This window comes from Passer domesticus, chromosome 16 (genome assembly GCF_036417665.1).
Source record: "Passer domesticus isolate bPasDom1 chromosome 16, bPasDom1.hap1, whole genome shotgun sequence".
Lineage (NCBI taxonomy): Eukaryota > Metazoa > Chordata > Aves > Passeriformes > Passeridae > Passer > Passer domesticus.
Genome location: NC_087489.1, coordinates 4,277,574 through 4,289,778, shown reverse-complemented (window position 1 = coordinate 4,289,778; position 12,205 = coordinate 4,277,574). Strand labels below are relative to the sequence as shown.

The window sequence follows — 12,205 nt, the reverse complement described above, 5'->3', positions numbered from 1 at the left end:
TGTCAAGAGTGGGAATGAACATGTCAAGAGTGGGAATGCCCCAGGTAACAGCAGATTTTTGCCACCTCCTGCCAAAAATTCTCAGTTTAAGATGCTGCTGGCAGTGAAAAGGACAGGAATGGGAAGCCAGAGCCATCTTTTCTGGGGTTAGCAAGTTGTTGGCATGTGAAAATCAGACCTTTATTTACCCTGCAAAGAGTAACCCAGAACCCTGGGTCAGCTGTGTTTTACTGTACAGGAAATGTGGGTAGAATCCAGCAGCAGCTCCTCTAGCCTGTCAGATTTTGGCATTAGCACTCCTCACCAAGTTTTTTCAATGATTTAATGAAATATGGAACTGATGTATCAGAAAACTGAAACAATATTCCCATTGTGGCTGAAGTTCATTGAGCAGGAATTTTGGAAAAGCTTTAAAACCACTTACTGAGTGTTTGGAAAGTAATTTGGACAGACCTGGAATATTATGACACTTAGACTTCCAATTTCTAATTACAAGTAACAAAACCTTCCAAATCCTGCTGGTTTGGGGATAGTTTTTGTACTCTTGCTCTTATTATATTCTCATTTCTGATGAAAAGGGACCCTATCTGGCATCCAGTTTAAGAGGTACCTTTTTTCCTCTGCCATTTGCCACTGTGAAACAAGGCAGTTATTATTCCTGGCATACCATCAGCTATCTGCTGCCTTTTGGATGCAGTTAAACTTTATGCACTGTGGATTCTACTTTCGTGGCTACATCAAGATGTTCCTGTAAAATCATTTGTCCAAAAATGGAATCCCTGTCAAAAATTTAGTTTGCTGAAGTGAAGCCTGTCCAAATAGCACAGCTCCCATCTCCAAGAGCACTCTGGATGTGTTTCCCAGAGTTTCTGAGCACAAATGAAGTGTGTCACAATCTCAGCAGCCTGAAGACCTCCTTACCTTTTGGACAGTGAAGGTACGTATGACATACTCTGCCAATGGCTCTGTCTCAATTAATGTGACTTTAATGTCTCCATAGACTTCTGTGTCATCTGGCCAATATCGAACACACTTCACCTGGGGGCAGAAGGAAAATATTGAGGGGAACTAGTTCAGGTTGAGTCAGAGCTGACCTACATTTTCCTTCACTTTCAAGCTGAAGCCAATAAAAATTGGGCTTTCTTCTGATGTGCAGAATTAACTGTATAAATTAGATCAAAATTCCTTTACCATACATAGAAACCACAGGCAGCACTTTTCTAAAGTTCCCTTCATTGTCCATACAAATGCAAAGGATGCATTTAAATTTAAAAAAAATAATTTCTACAGAACACCTGACAGTCACCACCACCATCCCTTTTGAGAAAAATCTTTGCTTCTGCTCCTTTAATTCTCAACTCTCTCTGTTTAGCCAAAGAATTTCAGTTCATGGGGATTGTGGGATACATGTTGAGACACTAAATTTGTTTGACTCTGAGCTTCCTTTATCAGATGTGGACACAAACTTGGCATTTTACCAGCTGTGACAGGCTCCAGCTAAGGCTCAAGAGAGAAATCTCCTGAGCAGGTAAGCATATCCCAGCTTAGCCAGTTCTAGGAGCCATGTGCAAAACCACCAAAAGAAATAAAAGCAAGGCTGTGAAGCTCCAGAAGGGATATTTAGGCTAACAAAGACTATCAGGTTATTAAATGCTCTAGCATGAAGAGTGGAACAATACCTAAAGCTGAAGCAATTAGCTGCAGCAAAGCAGGCTTCATGTTCCAGTTCCAGTCATAATTGAAAGGGGTTTTATAAATATTAAATATGATTAATGTAGGTTTGTTGTGGGTTTTTTTGTTGTTTGGAATTTTTTTTCTTTCACACAGAGGCATTTATTTGGAACTGAAGTGTCAGTAGAAGGTAAAATAGAATAAATAGTAATAAATGAACAGAAGCAGCTGGCATTCAACCATGAGATCTAAGGGAAATCAAACACAAAGCAGCTGAATTACTAATGGCTCTGAGTAAACGATAATTTAAATTTTTCTTCGTACCAAAGCAATGGAAAGTGACAAACATCAGGACAAATTTTTTTAAGAACTCCAGTTTCTGGCTGAGAGCATCTCTAAAACAAAAACCATGCTGGGAAAAGCCACCCAGACATTCTGCCTTATTTCCTGAGGTCCAGCCTACACCTCTTGATTTATCCATGTTTGGTCCCATTGGGAATTGCCTTGTGCTGACACAGGGATGTCTGGTCCAGGTCAGTCCAGAAGAGGGAATTGGGGGCTGTTTAGGAGGCCAACACTGCTGAATGGTGTCAGGATCCACAAAAACCTCAACCCCCAGAAGCACTGACCTCAGGAACTCCAGACTTTGGATTCTCATGCAAAGAGGTCTTTTGGCAGTTGGAGCACCAGTCACACATCCTCACTCCTCTGGATTTTTAGAGGAGCATTCAAATAATCAGATAAGGAATAACTATTACAGAAGTACATTTTGCCTTCTGTACTGAGGAAGGAGACAGATTCTGAGTTAGCATAAATGTGTATAACTCTGCCAAAGCCCCGACTTACAGCAGGAACACCATCCCTATTAGTCTAGAAGGGAAGCAGCTAAGTATTACAAAATCCAGCATTTTACAGAACAACCTAGACTGGCTGAATTAATTCCCTTCCTGCAGGAAACAAAAGACATTTTGCTGCTGAGATCTCCTGAACAGCAGCTCTGTGCTGAACACAGCCCTGGTCTGGTTTTACACATTGGGAGTGGCACCTTACCCTGCCCACTTCCACCAGGTTGGTGACCATGACAACACTCGCAGAGTTTTCTTGCCAAATCATTCTCCAGAAATCCTTCACTGTCTCTTGCATCGGCCCTGGGGCAGGAGAGAAGACAAAAAGGACATCTCAAGAGAGTGCCTGGAATGCCAATAACCCCTTCCAGCTGCTCTCCAGCCATTGTCCTGTTCCCACAGGATCCTGCTGTCTCTCAGAGCATCCCTCTGTCGTTCAGGGTTACAGACACGAACAGCCTGGAGCTCTCTGGGAGGTCAGACCCTTCCTCCCAGCAGCTATTTAAGGTTCCAGCATGGTGGTAACAGAAGGGATGGCTCCAGTAGGAAACTCTGTGTGAGTGATGGGACAAGGATGTACTCCACACTGAACCTGCATTAAGGCTCTGCTGTAATTCACACCTGATGCAGCACACCATCCCACAGTTCAATACTGATTAATTATGAAGGAGGAAGGAAATATGCAGAAATGAGCTCTTTTCTGAAGTTTCCCCCAGAAAAATTTCAGGTTCCAATAGCCAACCAGTCAGTGCCCACAAGAGGTTTGTCAGTCTAGAGCCTCTCCCTGACCTTATTTCCTTTCTTACAGGAAGCTCTTCAAATGACTTACAGAAGGTGGTGTTCAAATGCATTTCTTTCTAGCTCCCCTCAAAGACTCATCAGACACAGCTTATTCACACTGCCCTCCTCAAGCAGGGTAAACCCAAGCCCCACAAAGTCCCCTGTAGTTGCCCTCTCATAATTCATGCACAAATGAACATGCTAGGCTGTGCTGCCACCTCTGACTCTGTGGCATTTTCCATTCCTGCAGCTGAGGTTTTAAGTCTGAATTTTAAAGATCTTGGAAGATTCTACATCCTTCCCTCTTTTGCCCATATAACAAATTTTCAGATGTTCCCCAAAAGAGATGATGTCACCCATAAAAAGCTCCTACAACAGTGTAAACCAGCAGTGGGTTTACAAATAATTAGACATACAAGAGTGAACTTGCCTTGAGTTGCAATGTAATGGCGAGGCCGATGGTACCCCTGGAAAAAAAAAGAAAATAGATGAGTGCCTGTGAAGTCACAGCTCAGATAAAGACCACCAGGAGTTTGATACTTTCCAGGTGCCAACTGCTGCCCCTCTGGACAGTGTATAATTATGTAATATATTATAATTAACTGGTTATGGAATGAATGAGTGAATGAATGAATGAATGGGCAACTGGACTGTCCTGAGAGATTTTAAGTGAGGGCATCTTCCTCAGGCTGAATAACACAATTTCTTCATGCCAAAGATAAGACAGAAATGGGGCACTTTTAAACTATTTCCACAAAGAAAGACAAATCCTGTGTTACCTGAGGGTAACACTGAAAACAGATAGGCAAAACACTGCATCTTCTTGTTTGAAAAGAAGAAAGGTATGAATTTGTCTCTGTGAAAATTCTGAGGGCATCTTTTATCCTTTCAAGAAACTATTCTAAACATTTCCTGTTGCTGTGACTTAAGAGCTGCATTCAATAAATGCACGTGCATTGGATCACTGTATGTGAGACAGAGGCTGCTTTTCCAATGTCATTTTAGAACACTTTAAAAAAAGTCAATCTGTTTACATACATGCCTTCTGCACCACAACTTTGTGAGTAGTTGGCAAGTCTCTGATATCAACTAATGCTATTGTGAGGGGCTGATATTGATTTCTGCATCCATCATCTAGCCCACGTCCCACTTATGCTGGTGGATCTGTCAAACACAGGAAATCTCCATCTGCCCAGATTGGTCAGACAAAATAAACTGGAGACTGAGAACCTTCTCCCTGTCACAACACGACGTTTGCACAGCGTTCAGCTGTCACTCATATCAGATCCTCAGCCTGTCCCTGTGTCAGAGGCACCAAATTCACAAGCAGGCTTGTCACAGGCGGGTTTGTCACAGGGGAATGTCCAGGAGCTTACGTCGATGTAATTGGCGTTGATGTAGTCAGAGTGAGGGTCCCCATCCAGCAGCTGCAGTCTCACTCTTGAGTGATCATCTGAAGGAAGGAAAGGAAAAAAAGTGACAGTAACGATAAAGAGGAGTTTCTAAGTGGTCTGCTGTATCTGCTGGCTCCTGCAAGGGTGGTATCATGGAATTGTGGAATACCCTGAGCTGAAAGGGACACACAAAGGGCAACTCCTGGCCTCAAGAATCCCACCAAGGTAATTTAGTAACTGAATAATTGAATTCTTACAATAATCAAAAATGGAATAGCATCACATGTATTCCTGTTGCTGAAAGCCCTTTGTTTTGTGTCAAAGATGTGAGGTTTAGATCCTTAGTTAGTCACGCTCTGTGTTCATTAAATTCATTGCTGTCACCATAATCCTTATGGAGATTTGAGACAGGTCACAAATGTCGCCAGGTTTGGTAGGTTTGGGACAGATCTTTGCAAGGTGTACCTCCATGAGAAAAACCATTTTCCTCTTGGAAGCTTCAAACTCTCTTGGTTTCATCTGATCTATGGAAACTGAAGCAAGAGCTAAAACTGACAAGACCAGGACATAATTAAATAGATCATGACAGAGATATAAAAGATTAAGGAGGGTAAAATAGCAATGAAACCCTGCAAATAAGAAATGGAAAACCCCAGAAACTGGAAGGAAATACAAATTAAATCAGAGCAACATTCCTTTATGCAACCCACAGCAGCAAAATGGCATTGAGGCAGTGTTGGAAAAAACCAACAAAATCAGAAATGTTCATCTTTTTGAGGAGATTCAAAGTTGCTTTAGATAAGGCAGTAAAATAGCAGAGATCAATCTTTTGATCTCCCAGCATGCTCCACAGTTCAGACACAGAAAGGAACTACCCCAGCGGGCAGATTATGTCATGATTTTCCACCAGGGGAATATTTTGATCTTTCTGTGGAACAGCTGGTGCTGGGCTCTGTCACAGGAGATACTCCAGAGCCAGGCTGCTGATGTGATTTGCTCTGGCAATCCCAGCACTGGTATGCAGTTAATTGCAGAACTGCTTCTAAGGGCCAGTTGCTTGGCAGAGGCTGCTGGGTTATGGGGGTCACTGCTGGCCATGCTGTGCTCATTTTTAAATGATTTTTTAAAAAGAAGTATAATATAGAGTCCATTAAGTTTATTTCCTCCCTACCAGCTCTATGGAGCACAGCTCTCAGTCAGAGCAGCATTAATGTTTAGCAGCACTTTGCAGAACACAGGCCTGAGCATGATTTACATTCAATTAAAAAGAATCATAGCAATGAAACATAAAAATATGAGGTGTGATTCTGCAGTAACTCAGTCAAAAGAGGTTTAGTCATGTCTTAATTAAATGTAGAATCAGATAATAATTGTGAAGACAGATGTGCGGGCAGTTCTGAAAACCAAGACTTGGACATATATTAAATATTCATTTGGCCATGTAAAGGAATGATTCTACTCTGTTCAACCATCGGGTGAGATTTACACACCTAAAAAAACCACAATGACATTGCTGCGTTTATCACATCCCATATCTGCATTCAAAGAAGGTTCTGCAGGTGAATCCATCAAAAACTCTGCTATCTTTGTATTAATAAATATAACCTTTGTGGACACAGGGAAGGGGGAATATTTCTTCGAGTGCTGATGTTCCCAATTACCTGCACTCAAGGCAGCTGCACGAGGAGTCGCAGTAAATCATGTGGTTAGACAGACAACAAAAGAATTTATACTTAGAGCAATTCACACAGACAGACAAAGAGCTGATTAAACCGGACATGTGGGTGAAATACAGGGAAACTCCCGCAGACAATTTCACACTTGCAATTCCAGGCAGCAAACTAAACTTGTTAGGAGCCACATGGAACAAAAGCAAAGAAAAAGCAAACCCTGGAGCAAACGCCTGGGAGGGGAACATTTACTGACTCCTCCCAAGAGAACACCTCTGTGGAAGTCTCAACTCATTGCAACAACAGAACAAAAAACGATGAGACCAAAAATGATGAGACCAAAAATGATGAGACCAAAAACGTCCCCAGTGAGAGGGGAAAAGGATTTCAGGTTCATTTTTTAATGAGGGACACAGACAATGTCTGCAGCTGGAGCGCTCTGAATAACCCTGGAGGAAGCACCTGCCTCCCTTCATTTAATGGAGCCAAACATCAAAATTAAGTTTCAGCACTTTGAGCCACTCTTAGGACAGAAAGTTAAAGCAGGCAGGATGGATACATCCAGAGGGAGCTGAATGGGGAAGACCTGGGAAGCAGGCTGAGAGCAGCTCCATGATTTCAGGCAATTATGGATAATTATGGCTAAGGAAAAGATGCTCTGTAGGTGCAAAAAACTGTTGTTTGTCTGTTTTCCTTTTCCTCCTTTTTTTAAAAGTCAAATATGGGAAAAAACATAAAGGATGAAGAAATTTAACTGAAGATTAATGCTATTTTTTTTGGTTTTAAAAGGAGACATTCAGTTTTAATAATATTTTAGGGCCAAATGAAAAATGCTTTAAGCTGAACTTTGCTTTCAGAAGACAGAATTCAAAATATTTCATTGCGTATTTTACTAAAATGAGATTAATTCCTGAGGGAGATTTATTGTTCTTACAAGTGAGAACAGTGCAGCAGAAAAAAAAACTGTGTATATGTGAAGCACACAAAATATTAATGATGTCTTAATGGTTTCTTTAACCTTGTTCCAAAGTTTAGGAGAACAGTCTGGATAAAAGTTCATAAAATAAGTTGTAAATCTCTTTTTTCCACAAAAAAAAACTTTGGGATTTGAAAAAAAAAAAAGGCAAATTATTATGCTCTTAGTAGTAAGGATCTTGTACTTAGGATTTTTTTGCCTACAGACTTTAAACAGCTATTTAAAGAACAGCAAATGCATTTATTATCTCTTCTCCCAGTGGTTAAAACTTATTTCTGAATCTTCTCTTTTTCCACTGGACTCCTCTAGCCAAGGACACAGAATTCTTGGCAGACTGAAATGAAAGTGTTGTTCAACTCTTCATTAAATTTATCAGACATCATATCCCTGTGTGTTGAAAATGGATTCTAAGAAACATTAAAAATTAAGGGTAAACAAAAAAAAGTTGCATTCAGCACCACAACAAAATAGAAAAAAACCTTTACAAATGTGTAAATGGTTTTATTTCTCCCTGCTTACTCCACTGCTTCTGCTAGTTAGCAGAACTCTAAATTTATATGAAGAGTAGTTTGACTGAAAATTGGTCTTAAAACAGACTTCAAAAATGACAAGAATTTCACTGAAAAGCTCCGTGCTCCCATTTTAGCACAAAATTGTTACCGTTTTAAACTCCTGTCAAAATTCCCATTAGTGATCATTTGAAGTATCATTGCAATTTCTCCACGTCTCATTTTGACACCAGCAATGTGGATTAATCTCACACAACTTTCGCCATCGAAACATTACACAGCTCGTCTAAACTGCCTGTCAGGGTTCCCCACACAGGAAAGGAGAAACACAGGCAGCTCTGCAGGTTCAGTTCTGGGACAAAACACTGATTTAGCCTCACTCTGTGCTCCCCTTCCTGTCCCCACTGACCCTGGAGTGTGCCATGAGAGCTGGGTAAGATCCAGGTGGGATAAACCCCACCCTGTCTGCATCAAATTCCATGGATATCGCACAGATTCCATGGATATCACACAGACGTGCAAGAGTTTAGGTACTACAGAAGAAACAATGGAACAAAAATGATTGGAAATGAAAGATTTCTGTTCTAAATCCAATACTGATGTCAGGCACTGGCACAAGCTGTCTCTGGAAGTGTCCAAGGCCAGGCTGGATGGGGCTTGGAGCAACCTGGGATAGTGGAAGGTGTCCCTGCCAATGGAGGGGTGGGACTGGATGTGCATTAAGGTCCCTTCCAACCCAAACCAGTCTGGAATTCTGTGTAGGTTTTTTGTATTTCATGCCTTATCTCTGTCTGTGGGCAAGAAGTGCTCTCCACCTGTGTGCCAGCTGAAAGCTTCTTCATCTCTTCCACTCCAAAATTCTCTAATTAATTCACAGTTTTCCAACCCAAAGCATATGGCAGTCAGAGCATGAAGGAAATAAAGCAAATTTCTCCGTTGTCTTTTTGTCACCAGCTCTCAAGTTTTTAGTGGACCATCATGAGACTTCAAATCCAGAGGAAAATGAAAGGCACAGAAAGTTCTCTCCATCAGCTGAAGGAATACAGCATCCTATCTCATCTCGTCCTCAGCTCTCATCTGAGAGTTTTTATTCTCCCATAATGTAATGGCTCTAAATCTGGGCAAGATGGAGAGAAATCAAATAGAACCAAAGGTCCCATATAGCTTCTGGACATTTTCTCTTCCTTGTAATAAATCAGCTCAACATCCCTCGCCCAACAATCACTTTCTGATGCTCTTTGAAGGTCTCAATATCTGGGCCCTAAAGCAGAATAAAATCATTTTGCTTCAGCACTTAAATGGGTACACTGCCTACGCTTGTCCCCTGAAGAAAATCCTGGCATCTCCACAACTGTCTTTGTTTTTGCAGCTTTTATAAAAGTGCAGGAGCAAAACTCATGGGCTCTGTTCACATAATAAAAGGTTCAAGCAGGACAGTTTCCTTCCGCATTGTAAGTCTGTCTGCAACTTCCCACCATCTGCAGTGGATCTCTGTTGTCATGCAGACCCCAAATCCACTGCTAATCTTTTCCTTCTCTTGCTCCAAAAACTGTTACAGATGGGAGGGAACGATGGAAAGCTGGGAGAGCTCTTTGAGTTCTCCTGCCCCTCCTCTGCATGAGCAGATCAGCTCTCAGGCTGGTCTGCAGCTTTGGTTTGCAAATGTAAGAGCAGGTGTTGGGGCTGGCAGTGTGAGCTGGTTTTCAGAGAGAGGCACGATGTTAATGCAGCTCTGGGAGAGCAGTGAGCCACTAAAACAGTCCTGTAACTGTGCTGTTACCCATGAGGCTGTAAAGACAAGATCTAATCTGCTGTGATTCACTGAGCAATGCTACTCATTGCAAGGGCTTACAAACCCACATTTTAACACCAGTCTCTGAAGCCGCTGCAGAAGTCAGATCAAAACCTGACTTTCCAATTCACTCCCCAAAAGGCAGGGGATTTGTTGTTCGGGAAGGATGAAATGGTTAAATAAATAATGTAAATTGCCACGTGCAATCTTTTACCAAATAAACTGGTAGGGGCAACCAGTGCCTGCTCTGGGGTTCACCAGCCACTACAACTGAAGTACAATGAAACAGCTCAGGGTATAACTGTGCTCCACCTCCTCTGCCCAGTTTGTACCCACAGAGCACAATTTGTTTTCATGACCTGCCTGGAAGGAACCACTGCCCTGCTATTCTCAGCTCTGCTCTCCATCCTCTGCTCTGGCTCCTGCCCCTGACTTGACTCAGGGAGTTTGCCCAACTCGCCCACCAGTGGGGTCTGGCTCCAGGCTCAGCTGATAACTTTGCAATGGCTCTACAAAACATCAGATGAATAATATGCTCCTTCCTTAGGCATCTTTCTTTTCTTCTCTCTTCCAAGCCTCCTCAATATTTCTAAATTCTCCTTGCTGTCTTTTAAAAGAGCCCTTGTCTCCTTCTCAAACTCTTTGTTCTGATAAATATTTGAAGAGAAGAAAACCCACTCCACCCTCCAGCCCAATTCCCAAATCTTTCCCAACAGTCCTCAAACTTGAGCTTCTTTTCTGACACTTTACACCGTGCAGATTCTTGTTCCTTAGCTCTGATTACATTTTGCATTCCCTTATTCAAGTTCATCACCTCCTATCTGCACGGCTGCTGTATTTATATTTAGAGCTAAAAGGCTCGCGTCACTCTTCGTTAGACAACAATTTGTCTTTGTGAACACCTTCTCTTTAGATAACATCCCATTTATCTTCCTTGATTTTGCTTCTTGAACTCCTCACATTTCACTTGGAGTTCAAGGTTTTCTTCATGACCACCTTCAACATAAATGAGATGGAAGCTTTTGTGCAGTTTTGTCTCTTTTCACCTCCTCTATTGAATTATGCCAAGTGCTTCCTCAAAATCATACAGAGCAACAAAGCCTTTCACATTTCCTTCCTCATGTCATACCACAGCACTTCCACTTTCAATCCAGTGCCTATAGCTGGATAATTCATCTGTTTTAGACTCAATTAATTGGTGTTAATTGTATAGACAGGTGAATAGAGCCTCTGTCTGGACGTTTCTCTTTGCCACTGGGACACAGAAAACTCATGGTGAGGTGGAGCTGAAATTAAGGGAGACAACTTCCATGCTAATTGTAATATTCCAGTACTGTCACTTCCATTTTCCACATGGATAACGAACACTGGTGAACTTGGTGACCTGCTCACAACCACACAAAGCCAGCAGCAGAACTGGGATCACATCAGGGCTCACAAATTTCAATCTTTATTTCCAGATTCCTTCGTCTTTACTATGGGGCCCCTGAACTGAGATGTTCCACGTCATTCCCCAAAAATGGCACATGAATCACTGATCTCAAGGCTCAAAGAGAGGAGCAGTGATGTGTGAGGTGAGGTTTCTTTATGAAGAAGTTGGATTTTTGGGTTAGTTGTTGTTTTGGTGCTTTTTTTGTTGTTGTTGTTTTTGGGGTTTTTTTCTAGTTTTGATTTTTTTTTTTTTGTAAAATCTTTTTTCTACAAGAAATACATTTTTAACCCAAGAAAAAATATAATATGAAATATATCACTCAGCATGACTTAATTTTGCTCTTAGAGTGTTCTATAGATTTTTCCAGTCATAAAAATCTATGGCATATTCATTTATATTCTGATTTCTTGTTCTGATGGTTTCAAGCCTGGCTTCTCCAACTTGATTCAGCTCAGCAGCCCTTGAAAAGAATTAATTCTGATACCTCCTCTCCCCAGTCATTATCAGGAATAATGAAACACTGGTGAACTGCCTGGAGAGCTTGTGGAAAGCTCAGTTTTGGAGAGCAACTTTGGAAGAGGCTTCACAAATATCTGACAGAAATGAGGAGGGTGAATTTAGTCTTCCTTTGAAGAATAAAGCTGACCTAAATGGTTTTATGGACTCTTCCCTGCCCTGCAGTTCTGCTACATATTGATATTCCTGTAACATCAACAGGAAATGATCACTGAAAGAAGTTAGACAAGAAGTTTTAGTGCATTTTCAGTTGCCTTATTATGATGCTGAGGCAGAAGTTAAGCTTGTCCCATCCTTCAAACCAGCTCTCTAGGGACGAGCAGTGACTGCTCCACTGGCTACTGACCACAAGGAAAGAGAAAACCTGGCCTCTGAGCAACAGCTAAAAATCTGACCTATCTGCAGCTCCTTTGTCCTCGCTTTTGTGGCACTGGAAACTCTGGGGTTTGTAGTGAAAATAGACAGAAAATGGACATCATCACATAAAAAGTGACAAAAGAATTTAGCCCTTGAGCCACAACCTAAAGCAGAAAGCAAGGCAGGTAGAAAAGGTGTAACATCAGGCAATGATGTTATGAAAAATAAAGATCAAAAAACCATGAAATAAGATAAATCCCAGG

At 41.5% G+C, this 12,205-nt stretch overlaps 1 protein-coding gene across 11 annotated transcripts in view; it reads right to left on the bottom strand.

The window, feature by feature from the left end:
- Positions 1 to 12,205, bottom strand: part of PTPRT (protein tyrosine phosphatase receptor type T) — a 445,906-nt gene that overhangs the window by 21,336 nt on the left and 412,365 nt on the right. For 10 of the 11 annotated variants that reach the window (XM_064391853.1, XM_064391856.1, XM_064391850.1 and 7 more), the window contains 4 exons: positions 4,673 to 4,749; positions 3,727 to 3,763; positions 2,722 to 2,819; positions 922 to 1,038 (listed from right to left, as the gene is read on the bottom strand). In XM_064391853.1, the coding sequence (XP_064247923.1) occupies positions 922 to 1,038; positions 2,722 to 2,819; positions 3,727 to 3,763; positions 4,673 to 4,749 (329 nt within the window). The remainder of the gene's footprint in view (positions 1 to 921; positions 1,039 to 2,721; positions 2,820 to 3,726; positions 3,764 to 4,672; positions 4,750 to 12,205) is intronic. The other variant, XM_064391854.1, reaches the window with a different exon arrangement.